Genomic DNA, 16,281 nt, shown 5'->3' with positions numbered 1-16,281 from the left:
CTAAAGCTGAAACTCCAGTACTTTAGCCACCTCATGCGAAGAGTTGACTCCTTGGAAAAGACTCTGATGCTGGGAAGGATTAGGGGTGAGAGGAAAAAGGGATGACAGAGGATGAGATGGCTGGATGGCATTATCAACTCGATGGACATGAGTTTGAGTGAACTCCGGGAGATGGTGATGGACAGGGAGGCCTGGCGTGCTTCAGTCCATGGGGTCGCAAAGAGTCGGACACGACTGAGCGACTGAACTGAATTGAACTGAACTGATGGTACCTATCCGTTGTGAATCTAATAATGTTGGTTACAGGTAGATATAAGCAATTGTATTAATGAGTTTGCTGTGCTGTGCTTAGTCACCCAGTTGTGTCTGACTGTTTGCAACCCCATGGACTGTAGCCCGACAGGTTCCTCTGTCCTTGGGGATTTTCCAGGCAAGAATACCAGGGTGGGTTGCCATGCCCTCCTCCAGGGATTGAACCCAGGTCCCTTGCATTGCAGGCGGGTTCTTTACCATCTGAGCCACCAATGGAGCAAGTCTAAGCTATGAAGTGTGTGGCTTTTTTCTATGCATTCCCCTATAGAATACTGTCAACCATAATTATTAAGGTACCAGCCATTTATTCTTTGTAAAGACATTTCTTAAATGTGGCTTTTTTGCCATGTGAAAGATTAATAAGGCTTTGAAGAATAAGAAGCAGCGAGTCATGTTTTTTGGGCATCCCTTCTCTGCTCTGTCAGGCAGAACATTAAAAAGAAATAACCAAAAAGACTTAACTCGATTCATAAATTTGAAAGGAAAAAGTCTCTGTCAGTCAGAAAATAAAACCACACAAGAAACAGGGAGCACAGACAGGCCCGGGGCCAGTCCTCTTGTTGGGATATCAGGAACTCAGAGTGTTCAGAGCATAGAGAGATGCGTGAAGCAGGCCCGATGGGGAAAGGCGCGGTGCAGCTGACCAGCCCTGGCCTAGGGCAGAAGCAGGACTGCCCACGTACCAGTCACAGATTTCACAAAGCAGTGTACAGACCAGGTTATTTTAACCATAAAGCAATAAAATTAGATCCCAATAATCAAAAGTTGCCTTCAAAAAACATATGGCTTGCCCCACCAGCTATTAAAACGTACAGATTATAATTAAAACTGTGGTACCTAATAAGAAATTAGTTGAATGAAATACTAGTCAGTTATTTTTAAAAGAAAATGGGAGAAAAAACTCTAATACTACTTTGGCGTAGTCTCCAGGATATTATTATCAAAAAGGCAGAGTGAAGTTAAGTATTAAGAATGTGCTCCAGTGTGCTGTACAGCGCCCTGCCATATCTGCGTCTGCTTAGGTTTTTAAATGGGGGCAGGGCGGTGGTGGGTGGTAAGTAAAGCAAGTGTATAGAATTCAAAAGCACAGTGTCACAGTGAACCAGTATTTGAGTTGGTGGCTCAGTCACATGAAGAAGAATTGTTTCAGGTAACCCTAAAGCTGATTTGGCTGGATATACGTAATGAAATATCTTAAGGACAAAAAAAAAAAAAAGACAATTCAAACCTTTTAATTATCATTTTGTTCATCATAACTTTTATATTCAGTCATAATGTTATTTTGAAATAATTGTTTATGTATAAAAGGATAATATATATTAATGTGGTTAGAACCAAGTTTTTCAGCATTAGGCAGGAAATAGTTATAAAATCTAAGAACCTAAGCAAAACTCCCATATAATACCTATTGAGGTTATTTACAGATGAAAGGCTATATTTGCTTGAAAGTAATTGAGGGAAAAGTCAGAACAGATGTCAAACAAAATTGGTTATGTGTTGATCATTGGGAAGCTGGGTGATGGCTACATGAGGATTCATAATATATTTTTTTTCTGCTTCTCTGTGGCAGTTATTTTTCAAAGTTTTAAATACATGCTTAAGAGTATAAAACTGTACTCCTAAATAACTCATGAGTTAAATGGAAATCAAAATAGAAATTACAGATATTTGAAATAGAACAATCATGAATTATATGTACGATTTCAAATGTGTGACATGCCAGAAAAGCAGTCCTTAAAGGTAAATTTATTGACTTAAATGTTCTAAGAAAAGATTTGACTAAGTGAGTTCAACAGAAGCAGTTGGAAAAAGAGCCCTGGCAGTCCAGTGGGTTACGACCCCATGCTTCCAAAGCAAGAGGCGTGGGTTCAATCTCTGGTCAGGGCATTGAACTAAGATCCCACATGCCATCTGCCATGGCCGAATTTTTTAAAAAGTTAGAAGAGGAAATACAGGAATAATAGAGGGGAAAGTAAGAACAAAAATGTTATCACTTTATATTAATATCTCAGTAGGTTGAATTGAACTAAGGCATTCTCAGAGAAGATTGGTCTGTAATTTTCCTTTTTTCTAATATCCTTGGTTTCAAATCAATGTTATACTGCCACATAGAAGAGTTGGTAGTCTATGGGGAAATTGGTAGGATTTCTGTATTGCCATATCTTTTATAAAGTTAAATTTCTGCCTCAGTGCATAATGAACGGACTTGGAATCATTTCAGTGTTGTTTCCCTGCACAGATTTTATGCCAAGCTGCTGGTCTAGGCACTAAGAATATATGCACGGTTGGGATTCTGTCCCCGCTCCTGAGGCACTTGTTTGAGAGAAGATGTGTGTGCTCAGTTGCTTCTGTCGTGTCCAGCTGCTTGCAACCCTGTGGACTGTAGCCCGCCAGGCTTCCGTCCATGGGATTCTCCAGACAAGAATACTGGAGTGGGTTGCCGTTCCTTCCTCCAGGGCATCTTCCTGACCCAGGGACTGAACCCATGTCTCTTAGGTCTCCTGCATTGGCAGGAGGGTTCTTTACCACTGGTGCCACCTGGGAAGAGAAGATATAAATTTGTAAATAAAAAATTACAGTCAGGTGAGAAATGTCAGTAGACAAAGTCCCAAGGCAGTGCCCTGAAAGAGGTTTGTTCAGGTGGCCTCCAAGAGCTGTACCTATGGTCCAACAGAGGACATGTGAAGATCATCACAAGGAGTTTGCTTTGCGGCCAGGGTCTAGTAAGTCATGAGCACCACCAGTGAATCATTTCAGATTTTGGTAGCAAGGTTGACGAGAGAGAGCCATCTATGATTTTTCTTTGTTTTAGTGTCTTCGTAAGGTATTAGGGATATGCTGGTCACAAAAGCGTGAAGTTTCCTTCTTTGCTGTTCTCTGCAAAAGGTTGTAAAAGATTTTAGTGTCATTTCTTCAAGTGTCATATGTATTAAACAGTGACCTGAAATGTCACCTTAAAAAGTTGAATAGATGTCTGAAAAGGTAATATATCATTCTTATTGCCATTTTCACGTAATAAAACTTGCATCTGCTTACTGAGGCTAACACAATCCATAGTTTGATCAGTGTTTTATCAGTGACAGAAATTCGCTATTATAAGAATCCAGTCTAATTGTCAAATGGTGTATTACAGGTTCAACTCAAAAAATAACTGACTACCTTGGCTGTGTGGGGGATACAGTGGTGTTGAATGAGACCAATCTGTGCCGTCCAGATGTAGGCTTTATTTGGAGCATGCATCTAACCTACTTGATTTGTTCGCATTGTATTTAAAGATTAATAATGAACTTTACTGCTTAGATTGCTTTCTCTTAGTTACTTTGAGGGATTTATTTTTAATTGGATATATATTTTATAATAAGCAGTGCATTCACATTATTCAAAGTTGAAAAGTTATCAAAAATGTCTCTCTTGAACGTCAGTTCTTTAGTCACCCAGTTCCCCAGCTACAGAGCCAGCAGGTGTTGATTGCTCCTTGGCTGTCCTTCGATTGAGAGTCTCTGGATATGCATGTGATATATCAGTACAGCCCTCCTCTGCCTGTTCCTGTTCTGTACTGTGCCTTTACCTTTGTGTGCCTTAGACTACTCTGCGCCATTGCCTGTTAGAGCTGCTGCTTGTTTCTTTCGTCTTAAGGCCGCTTTAAGGCCGCATACTACACTAATGACAAGGATGTCTGTAATAATAATAAACTGATGTACCCTTTTTTCTATTGGTGGGTTTTTAGGTTATTTCTGATCTTACTATAGACGAGGCTATGTTGAATGTCCCCATCATGCTTGTGAATAACAAAATATCCTTTTTCTTGGCTAGTTTTTTAGAACAGATCTTCTGTTTCTTGCAGCCATGAACCAGAGAATCAGTCAAAGTGCTCCAGTGAAACAGCCACCCCCGCTGGCCCCCCAGAGCCCACAGGGAGGAGTCCTGGGTGGTGGCAGTTCCAACCAGCAGCAACAGATGCGGCTGCAGCAGTTGCAGATGGAGAAAGAAAGACTGCGACTGAAGCAGCAAGAACTGCTTCGGCAGGTGAGGCCCCAGGTTAGAGACCAGCCTTCCACTCTTGGGGCTTTGTTTTCCTACGTGAAGCTGGGTGTGTTTCATTTTGGCATTTGTTGGTTACAGAGGAATGTTGTTTCTCCAAAACTAGAGTGACACAGAAACATTCTGTCCAGCTCTGTCCTTGTCTTAGTTTCTCTGCTGGCCTCTGAGCACGTGGGCTGTCACTTGTAAACCTGTGTCACACAGAGGCGTTTGGGCCATGGTCACTGCAGTCAAGCAGAAGGCGAAGGAAGCAAGGGTGCTTTTCCTCAAATATACAGGCATACCTCGGAGATATTGCCCATCAGTTCCAGACCACCACAGTAAAGCGAGTGTTACAGGAAAGTGAATCACATGAATTTTGGGGTTTGCTGGTGCATATAGAAGTTAATGTTTATACCATACTATAGTCTTACGTGTGTAATAGCGTTATGTCTTAAGTGTATATTTTTAAAAAGTACTTAATTTTTAAATACTTAACTGCTGAAAAAAATGCTAGCCATCATCTGAGCTTTCAGTGAGTCATCTTTTTGCAATAGTAACATCACAGATCACTGTTATAAATAAAGTAATAATGAAAAAGGCCAAAATATTGTGAGAATTACCAAACTATGACACCAAGGCGTGAAGTGAGCAATTGCTTTTAGAAAAATGGCTCTGATAGACTTGCTAGTCGCAGGGTTGCCACAAACGTTTGATGTGTTTTTTTAAAAAAAAAATGCAGTGTCTGTGAAGTGCAATAAAACGAGGTATGTCTGTACAGGCAATTGCAGACTATTTAATATCTGAAGATTACACTAAGGAAGAAACTCTGGAACATCACTTGGGGAGAAACATCTTTTACTTTAAACAAATTACTTGTCTAGGAGAATATACCAGTATGATACCTCTCAAATGACAGCTTTGTTTCACTATTGCTGAATCTAAGATGTGTTTTATTTAAAATGTAACACAGGCTATCCCAAGTTTAGAATATCCCCAAGTGCCCTAAAATTACCTGCTTGTGGTTGTTTTTTCACGTTGGGAAGGGCAGGTTCTAACATTAGAGAGCTGGAAACCTTTAGGGCCATTTCTGTCGGTTTTCTTTCAGAAATTTTGGTTTTTCTGTGCCATAAGAATACAATCCCTCATCTCAAATTTCAGAGTGACAAAATCTAAAGTTTAGATGTAGGGGGTATGATCTTATTATATTTTAAAATTTTTATATAAATATTTTGGGTAATAAAAACACAATGTGATTTTGAAAGTGTACAAAAGGTGTAAGTGAAAATAAAATCTCCTTTTCCCATTTCTCTAGTTCTGTTTTCTGGATGTAAATAGCTAACCATTTCTTATACTTCCCCTCACCCCTGCCCCAGACATTCTCTTTATTTACAAACATGAAATACAAGTGTCTCTACTATTGCCCGGCCCTAAATCATAGCATACTAAGAACAGGCATTAAAAATACCATTATAGGCTACATTTTTGTTGCCAGGATGTAGACATTTGAACAAGGTACTGTTTTCTTCATGAGGGTTATATTTTGATAGTGTCACTTGAGTGTTAATGCAAATAGATGAACTTGATACAGTGATTGAACTCTGATTTGAGGTTTGAAGAAACTGAGCCATGAGGACTCCAGGCCGCCACACTTGTAAACTGAGCTGTCAGTAACCTGCCACTATAATCTGGTGTGGTTGGCCCCAAAAGAAGAGAGAGAATGCCAGGATATGGTGTCATGAAGTGGTCTTGAAAGAAGTATTTCCTCATCTGCCTTTAAGAAAGTAGAAAAAGGAAGCCCATTAACAAGTTCACTATACCTCTGACAGACTTTTAACATATTACTATAAAGGAAAGATATTTTTCATTTAAATAAAACTTTATCACCGGAACAAGATAGCACCATCGAGAATATAATTATATAGCTATTGGAAGAAATAAAGTAATTTCAGGGTACGTTTTACGCAGCCTGTTGTCATTGCTTGCTTTTCATTTTGTCGTTACTGAGTACTAGATGGTGTAAGTAAATAAAATTTCACATGTGAATTGAAGACCATCAAAACCAAGAGACCTTATTAATGAGAAAGATTAAAATCCGTCATTTTGTTGCTGTAGATCAGCTGTCTCCCATCCCCTTCCCACCTGGTGGGCAGAATGCTGCTGCTTATAAATTCTTTATGCTAAAGAATTTTCCTAAGCCTTATTCCCACTCTTACTCTGGGTGACGGTCCCGGACAGAATAGCTTCCTTTACAGGTGACTTCTTTGTCTCTTTACTGCCTGCTGTGTTGCCTTTTCTTCTGTTGAAGTGACCGACCTGCTCTAATCTTATACTAATGGGGCATTGTTTAAGGTGTTTGTTTTTAGCAATCAGTATAAATTCAGTTTAAGTCTTCTGGCTTCCTGTGAACTTCTTCCATTGACAGTTTCTCTTATCACTGAAACATCAGATTATGTTTTTCCTGCTTCATCTAATACTCAGAAGTAAAGAACCTGCCTGACCAGTATCAGATTGTGAGTCCTGACACCGGAAGTCTTGCTGTCCTGCCCTCCACGCTGTGGACACTGCTGAGGCTTCCGTTTGTTCCGTGGGGACTCCCCTGGCTCCTGTCTCCCTCAGTCTGCTTCTTCTTGAGCTAGCTTGGGAATTCTGTGCTATGGTGATATGTCTGGATGGAATTTGTAAGTCAGCCTACACAGCCAAACCATGTGGCTTAAAGTAATTTTTATCCATCTTATTTTTCACTCTTAGGCAATGCGGAATATCAATCCCAGCACAGCCAATTCTCCAAAATGTCAGGTAGGCTCTTGTCTGATGTTTTAGCATTGAAAACAGATATGCTGTTAGGAAAGAGAAAACCTTGTGCTCCGGGGGCTTGTCCTCACTGAAGAATAACTGAGGCCTCTTCCTACCAAGCTGCTTAAGTTAACATTGCTTTTCCCAGAAAGTCGACACTATCTGCTCCTCCCACAATAGCAGTCCTTTGGACTCGGTGGAGGTCTCTCCCCTCAGCCCCGACATTGATATGTAGTGTATGCCTCCTGTCAGCCCTGAAGTGTGCCTGATTTTTATTTGTGTAGCCTAAAGTAGTGCTTACAGCGCCTTACAGGAATTAAAAATTTGAACAGTAACAAAGGGGGCACAGATTATTTACTTAGGTAGGCTACTTCAGGAAATCTTATTAGAGTGTAATGATGCTACTAGGAAAGGAGAAGTTTTTCTAGTGGACATTGCAAAGAAAGAATATCAAAATCACTCGAAGAGAGAAGTGGACAGTGCTCTACCTGAGTACTCTTTTGGCTTTCTTTGTTGGCTTTTATCAGCATTTCTCCCTGGTGAACCCAAAGAAACACTGCTTGTGAAGGTATCTTATTTAGATGCAAAGGTTGTGGCCACTTTTTCCTTCTATAACACGGGCACTTGTCTGACTCATGAAGAGAATCTCATTCTTAAAACCAAAGAGATCTCTGTGTTTAGGGTTCACCGATTATGGAGGAATTCGGAGCTGAGGGATGATTGGACTTTTTTCAGGGGGGCGGAAGCAACCATCAAACACCTCATGTTATTCTCTGCAGCTCTTCTGCACTAGGCTGACAGGTGCATTGTGTTGGAATGAACTGTGCAAGTAGAATTGTCAGAACTCCACTCACATTAGATTCTGTTAACTTGTCTGTCTAGAAACTATAGTAGGTAGAATCCTCACAGAGACCAGTTAACTTTGTGAGAGGAGAATCTCTCTTCTTTATCTCTCTCATAAATGCTTTCTTTAATCAAGAGACCAAGTAAGGGGATAGTCCGTGAACATCATCTTTGCTAAAGCCGTGCAGACATTCTTGCGGTGAGGGCTGCTGGTTTCACATTTGACTGGGAAGAGCACTGTAGCAGTGGATCTTGAAATAAAGTGGAAACATAGGAGCAGAAATTAATTCAAGTGAGATTTGGGATCAAGCAAAAAGTTCTCCGTGTTAAAGTGTTTTGAAAATGTCTCCTGTTAATTTTTTCCTGTTAAGATCTTAAACTTTAAATCTGATAAATAAATGAACTACCTTCAGGTCTTTGTTTCATACATCAGTATAAGTTTAAATAGTTGCTCTCATTAAAATTATCGGGAGTTTTTAGATACTTCTTTTAGTAGTAAAGCTTTATAAAGTTAAGGCTGATAAATTAAAACTCTATTATCAATAAATTTGTATGGTATTAAGATTACAGTGTTGATCCCTTAGATTTATCTAAGCCAGATCTGGAAACCTGAAAGAGATAGTTTTATTAAAAGTTATTTTTTAAATTAGCTTCGCATATGTGGAGAATAAAATATATTAGCTTGTTATATAAGTTTCAGTGGTCAGTGTATTTACCTGGCACAATTGGGAAAATGTATGAAATTCCAATGTAGGGCTAAATTTGGAATTGCTCAAATACATAGAAACTGGTGGTATTTGTATCAAGCAAGTATTTTTATTTTTCTCATCCTACTTATTTCTAGATTATCTTAATGTAGATGTCAGGAAATTTTTCACAAAGAACAGTCTTAAGTGAAGATGCCTTTAAATAAGGTTACCAAGATAATCAAGAAAGCAAGAAGAAACTTTCCAGTATCAAAGAACAGACTGGACAAAGGAATAATGAACAAAAAGCGATGGATCCATTGAATACTTGATGCCAGGCACCTTTGTTCACAGTTGTCAGATATCTTTGTTTTTATTTATTTTTACTTTTCTAATAGAAATTAGTACAGATGAGTTAACAAGCACAATGAAATCAGTAGCATTATTTTATAATTACATAGCTCATTTGCTGTGGACTGTGGGAAGGTATCAGACTTCAAAATGTTTACAGATTACCAAGTACTTCTGCATAGGATTAACAAAACATGTCTGTACTGTAGGATTCTCTGGTTATATAAGCTAGTATCAGTATGGGTGAGGGTAATGCAAAATTCTGAAAAATTAAGACAACTTTACAGGCATTAGTATATCTGTTTAGTTAAAAATGGAAATTATTCCCTTCGTTAGGGTTTGTTGGCAGAATTTTGGAAAAACTTGTCCTCATAGAGCTTTAAATTGTTTAATTTCATTCTGATTAGCTGTTTGTATGTTTCTAAAGCAGTTTCTAGTCTCAGGAAAAAACAAAACTTTGAAACTATAAGCATTGTCTTTGCTCTGTGAGATTGAGCATGCATGTAATGTTCAAATTGGAGAAAAGATAGTTCCCCCACCTGAGTGTGAATGTTTTTACCTGTCTTAGGCTTAAGAATGAGGTTCTTACTCCCTGTGGTTCCCTCAGTACCTGTGAGATCAGTCCTAAACTCTGCAGCCTGGCTCTTCTATGGTCTGTGGTCAATAATCTTCTTTCTTTCTCTCAATTCTGGTTAAGCCAGTTACCTTCCTTCAGCCAAGTACACGCCTCTGTCTTGTTGCCATGATCCCACTCATGAGGAATCCTTTTCCCCTTCCCTTTTACTAATTAAGATTCTCCATTTCTTTCATCAAGCCTAGGTCAAAACACATCCCCAAGAGCCCTCATCAGAATTCTTGAAAAACCCAGAAAATAGAAATAAGACTGCTATGTATAGATATCTTAACTTTATTTTTGAGCAAGTAATTGCTTTACTTGTCATAGAAATTATAGCTTCAGAGAAGTTATTTATATTGTGAAAAATATTTTGCAACTAATGAATATTGTGTAGTTGCCATTCCATGTATATAGTAATAAATACACACCAGGCTCAGTTATGCTTTTGAGGGATTAAAAAATTAATAAAAAAATAATTTAAATAAATAAAAATTAATATTGTTGTATTAATATTAAACATATTATACTACACTCTTAGCCCAAAATGGTGAAGAAATTCAGATGTCCATAGTTTTAGTCAAATAGAGCAAAATAAAACCTCTTTACAGAGCCATGTGAAAATAATCTCTTCAATTTTTTTTTTTCTGAATTTAATAATAGCAAATTTTTGGCTTTCTTTCCCTCCAGACTCTCTTTTATGTTAGCAGATAGTAGAAAAGCTAAGATTATCTCTCCTTTTTGAAGTCCTAATATTGACTAAATCATAGATTCATTTTGGTATTTTCCCATGAATATTTTATTTTTAGTGGGCATATTGAAAACTGTATAAGAAGGGAGGAGATTCAGCCTCACGCTCTGCATACTCTAATAGATTATCTCATTTGTTTTATTCATTAAGGTCATGGTAATTTGAACAATGTTATAATAACTTTATCACTTTGAGACCACAGTTAAGTCGCATAAATTACAAAAGAGATCTGTCAAGTGTTGAATCTCAGGATCATACTGTGGGAACATAAAAGTGCAAATCTATTTTGATTATCACTTTTTAAGAATTTAAGATTATCATACAGTTCTCATAACTATCCCCAAATCCATATATACACATTTTTTAGTCAAAAAGGTTGTTCTGAAGTTGAAGATAACTTTGGTAAATGCCACAAATATTTAAAAAAACAAAAAGCATTTTCAACATTGGTTAAATGTTTTAATAATTTTTGACGTAATTAAATATTCTATGGTGGTTTAAAACTGTGTTGGAAAATGGGGTATGATAAGAACCTATCTTGAATTGCTGGAGGAAATGGCTTTTTGCTTCTGTTTTTAAAATTGTTGATGTAAACTGCTATTACTAAGACAAACTGTTTAAAAGATGTGTGTTTTTAGAGTTTTTCTCCATTTCTAAATTTGGGTTTCTATTTTAGTAAACTAACCTACTTTAAATAAATTGATTGGGTTCAAGAAGGGGAAACTCATTTGTGTGCCATGTATTATCCAGAAATGAGACATAAATAGTATTGGCTGAAGAAAAAAATTGCTTTAAGAAAGTAAAGTTGACATTAATTTTATAGGATTTTCTAATGAATGGGATCATAACTTTTTCACTTTAACATGATTATTTTGAGATTCATTCATATTATATCTATAGTTGATTCCCTCTTATTGCTAACTCGTATTCCATTGTAGGGATATGCTACAGTTGTTTATCTGTTCACCTATTGATAGATACTTAACTGGTTTCCAAATTTTGATTTTGTGTAGGCATATTCCTCCATTTTGGTAGGGTACTCTTAAGAATTTGATAATCTAGCAGTGTTCAAAGTGTTTCCGGACTACTGACTTCTTCTACTGCCTTTCTCCTTATTTTTCTAAATAATGTGAACCAAAGCATCAATTTTTTATGGAGCCAAAATACTTAATATCTTAAAGTATCTTTTTTACCCTATGAGAAATGGTACTGCCATTTAAATAAGAGAAGGGAAATTTTAAAAGGACCAATGGCTTATGTCTAGATTTTGAGTCCATAAAAGTCCACTATATGAACCAGGCTAATCCTATTTTCCTTTATAAACCATCCTGGAAAGTTCCTTCCAGACCAAACTGGGTCCATGAGTTTTACTTACAGGGCAGATAGCCCTGGCTCCACACGCATCCCAGATTAGCTAAGATTTACGGGCTCAGTGGGAAAAGTCACCACATTTTTGTATTATTACAGAAGAAAATGAGCTAAAAATACTTGCTTCCGTTAAGAAAAAGTCAAATACGCTAAAAGAACTGTTTGACTTTTGAAATACAGAAGCATGATAAATTTTGGCTGAATCTCGTATAACTTGCTTAGTTCTCCATTTTTGAAAGTCTGTCATACTATTTATTCTGACAACCTTTGGGAAAAGAGAAGCTTAACGAACTTGTATTTTTAGCTTAGTATTCTAATTTTAGACATTTGTTCAGGATAAAAAGCTTCTTTAGAGATAGACATAACTTTCAACATGAAATGTTTCAACTGAAATCAGTTTTTGTAGACAGTCCAAATATGTCCCAAGGCTACTTTTTAAAACAGCTATGCCAGATTTACTCAATTACAAAATAATGTTCATATTCATCCAAAATGCTTTAATAATTGGAATAGAATGGGTGTATTCTACATAGGTATATGTAGATATATGCAGGCATTATTTGAAGATGGATGGTATGAAGAAAGTTTATATGAAATATTTTTGATTAAAAAATTCAGATTATGTAACTTCATTTTATAGTTATCCATATTAAAGTAATTATTTTTCTGTAAAGGCACTGGGCTTTCCTGGTGGCTCAGACGTTTAAGAACCCTGGTTTGATCCTGGATTGGAAAGATCTCCTGGAGAAGGGAATGGCAGCCCACTCCAGTATTCTTGCCTGGAGAATCCCATGGGCAGAGAAACCTGGTGGGATACAGTCCATGGGGTCGCAAAGAATCGTACACAACTGAGCAACTAAGCTCACAGAGTCACTAGCAAAAATTCTGTACACTCTGAAACATTTTTAATATTTTACTATGAAATTGTTAATTTTATGCAGTGTGTTCACTTTCACATTTGCAGTCCTTGGCTAAGAATACAAAGCATTATAAAGCTTACTCAGCAATGAAAACCCATGATCTAATTGTTCCTCACTGGCAGCAGGACAGCTTTAGGGAGGAACTCTCTGTTAACCTGACTCCACATTCACTCTCCTTCAAAACCCAACGAGGCAAAGCACAGAGTCAGACACTTCTGCGATTTTCCATCTCAATATGGATGTGTGTGTGTGTTTATGTGGAAGTGGGCCTTACTGTTTTCATATTCACATGAACTCCAAACTTATATATAAGAAGTGGGGGAGAAGTTGGCCTGTGTACTTATATATGGTTTTCCTCCCCAACTCTCGACAGTTTCTTTAAAATATCAAAAAAAAAAAATGTTGATCTTCCTTATTGAAGTCCATGAAATAAATTATGTTCACAGCAGATGAAAATGTTAACAAAGGAATTAATGCTTTGGGGAGGGAGCTACCAAGTCAGCTTCAGTTACTTGAAGTTATTTTGTTTTTAGCAAATACTGAGCTATGTGAAAATATACCTGTTTTTGGATAATATATGCGTAAGCTATTATATATCAATTATACCTCAATAAAACTTCAAAAAGTACTTCTAATCAACCTGGTTGGTTTTGGGATTTTGTTTATTTTTCCTATAACTAGAAGTTTCAAACCTCAGCTGAATATTCATACCTGGTGTGTATGGGTTCTATAATCTATGTATATGTTATTTGTATTATTGGCCTTACCACATTACATTTGTTTTCATGCCGTATTCCTTACTATTAATGCTAACATCATCCTGCCACCACTCCCAGTAAATAAAGTGGCATTTTTTCCCACTTGTTCCTTTCAGGTTCAGTTTAGGTGAATCCCTAGGTTAGTTGCTCTTAGTCTTGACTCAAAAATAGATTTGATGAGAAGTATATATTTCCATATCCTTTAGGGGGGTGGATATCTTTTTAGGCAAATTATAAGAAAGATCGGCCTTCTTATTCACGTCTCTAAATTACTTTTCTTTGTAAATGTGCATAGTTGGTTCTTCAGTGTCTGCTGACAGTAGAAATTCAGTTGTTAGAGGCAGCAAGAAGTAAAAATCTCTCAGCTTCAAACAAGCAATGTGGCAGAATGAGAACATGGAGATTTTGCACATGGCAATTAGCTTTAGCTTCATAAAACGTTAAAAAAATAGAAACGATCAAAAAGGGTAAGACAGAAAGTTGTGAAGGACAATATGAAAAGTATAGCCAGTTTATTTAAGTTGCTTCAGTAATGATCTATTTGCTTCATGTTGCAAGAAGTTCAAAACTAGGTACACAGAAAACAAAAGGATGCCTCTTCCCGAGGCATCTCACCTCATCTGGAGCCTGTAATTTTACTCATTTTAAACTTTATTGCTTTTAACATCCTCATATTTTAATAGCAATATAAATTCTTCAAAGTGTTTAGAAGCTCTTTTATGCTCCAAAGCATCCATTAATTTATTCACTCTGTACCTTTAGGGACAGAGAAGAAATAGTGAAGGAATGATTACAATATCATGTGATAAATGCTGAGATAAGCGTGTACTAAGTGCTAAGTACATATATATGCTCAGGGTGAGAAGAGAAGCAAAAGGAAAAAGGAGCAAAGCAGAGGTATATCTGTCTGACTGCAGAGTTCCAAAGAATTCTAGGAGAGAGAAAGCCTTAATGAAAACAGTGAGAGACTTTATTTTGGGGGGCTCCAAAATCACTGCAGATGGTGGCTGCAGCCATGAAATTAAAAGACGCTTGCTCCTTGGAATGAAAGCTGTGACAAACCTAGACAGCATATTAAAAAGCAGAAACATCACTTTGGCAACAAAGGTCTTTTTGTCAAAGCTATGGTTTTTCCAGTAGTCATGTATGGATGTGAAAGTTGGACTGTAAAGAAAGCTGACCACTGAAGAATTGATGCTTTTGAAGTGTGGTGTTGGAGAAGACTCTTGAGAGTCCCTTGGACTGCAAAGAGATCCAAACAGTCCATCCTAAAGGAAATCAGTCCTGAATATTCACTGGAAGGACTGATGCTGAAGCTTAAACTCCAATATTTTGGCCACCTGCTGTTGGGAAAAATTGAAGGCGGGAGGAGAAGGGAACGACAGAGGATGAGATGGTTGGATGGCATTACTGACTCAGTGAACATGAGTTTGGGCCATCTCCGGGAGCTGATGATGGACAGGGAAGCCTGGCATGCTGCAGTCCATGAGGTCACAAAGAGTCGGACACGAATGAGCGACTGAAGTGAACTGAACTTTGCATTGATCAATACAAAGAAATAAAGGAAAACAATAGAATGAGAAAGACTATAGAGATCTCTTCAAGAAAATTAGAGTACCAGCGGAACATTTCATTCCAAGATGGGCACAATAAAGGACAGAAATGGTATGGACCTAACAGAAGCAGAAGATTGTAAGAAGAGGTGGCAAGAATGCACAGAAGAACTATACATAAAAGATCTTAAAAATCCAGATAACCATGATGGTGTGATCACTCACCTAGAGCCAAACATCCTGGAATGTGAAGTCAGGTGGGCCTTAGGAGGCATCACTACAAACAGACCTAGTGGAGGTGATGGAATTCCAGCTCAGCTATTTCAGATTCTAAAAGATGATGCTGTGAAAGTGCTGCACTCAATATGCCAGCAAATTTGGAAAACTCAGCAGTGGCCACAGGACTGGAAAAGGTCAGTTTTCATTCCAATCCCCAAGAAAGGCAATGCTAAAGAATGTTCAAACTACCACACAATTGCACTGATCTCAGACACTCCAAGCTAGGCTTCAACAGTATGTGAACCAAGAACTTCCAGATATTCAAACTGGATTTAGAAAAGGCAGAGGAACCGGAGATCAAATTGCGAACATCCATTGGATCATAGAAAAAGCAAGAGAATTTCAGAAAACATTCTTCTGTTTCATTGACTACACTAAAGCCTTTGTGTGGATCACAACAAACTATGGAAAATTCTTAGAGATGGGTATAGCAGACACTTCACCTGCCTCCTGAGAAACGTTAATGCAAATCGAGAAAAAACATTTACAATTGGACATGGAACAACAGACTGGTTCCAAATTGGGAAAGGGGTACGTCAAGGCTGTATATTGTCACCCTGCTTATTTAACTTATATGCAGAGTACGTCTTGAGAAATACTGGGCTGGATGAAGCACAAGCTGGAATCAAGATTGCCAGGAGAAATATCAATAACCTCAGATATGCAGATGACACCACCCATATGGCAGAAAGCAAAGAGGAACTAGAGAGCTTCTTGATGAGGGTGAAAGGAGAGTGGAAAAGTTGGCTTAAAACTGAACATCAAAAAACTTGAGAACAGGGCATCCGGTCCCATCACTTCATGGAAAATAGATGGGGAAGCAGTGACAGATTTTATTTTCTTGGGCTGCAAAATCACTGCAGATGGTTACTGTAACCATAAAATTAAAAGACACTTCCTCCTTGGAAGAAAAGCTGTGACAAACCTAGACAGCACATTAAAAAGCAGAGACATTACTTTATCAACTAAAGCCCATCTAGTTAAAGCTATGATTTGTCAGACCATAAAGAAAGCTGAGTGCTGAAAAATGG

At 37.7% G+C, this 16,281-nt stretch overlaps 1 protein-coding gene across 9 annotated transcripts in view; it reads left to right on the top strand.

Annotated features, from left to right (window-relative positions):
- YAP1 (Yes1 associated transcriptional regulator) overlaps window positions 1-16,281 on the top strand; it is a 141,187-nt gene that overhangs the window by 112,939 nt on the left and 11,967 nt on the right. For 3 of the 9 annotated variants that reach the window (XM_068989296.1, XM_068989292.1, XM_068989300.1), the window contains 2 exons: window positions 4,157-4,338; window positions 7,084-7,131. In XM_068989296.1, coding sequence (XP_068845397.1) covers window positions 4,157-4,338; window positions 7,084-7,131 — 230 coding nt within the window. Of the gene's footprint in view, window positions 1-4,156; window positions 4,351-7,083; window positions 7,132-16,281 lie in introns of all 9 variants that reach the window. The other 6 variants (XM_068989297.1, XM_068989293.1, XM_068989299.1 and 3 more) reach the window with 3 other exon arrangements.

The sequence above is a fragment of the Capricornis sumatraensis genome, chromosome 16 (genome assembly GCF_032405125.1).
Source record: "Capricornis sumatraensis isolate serow.1 chromosome 16, serow.2, whole genome shotgun sequence".
In the NCBI taxonomy this organism is placed as follows: Eukaryota; Metazoa; Chordata; class Mammalia; order Artiodactyla; family Bovidae; genus Capricornis; species Capricornis sumatraensis.
This window is presented reverse-complemented; position numbering and strand designations above follow the sequence as displayed.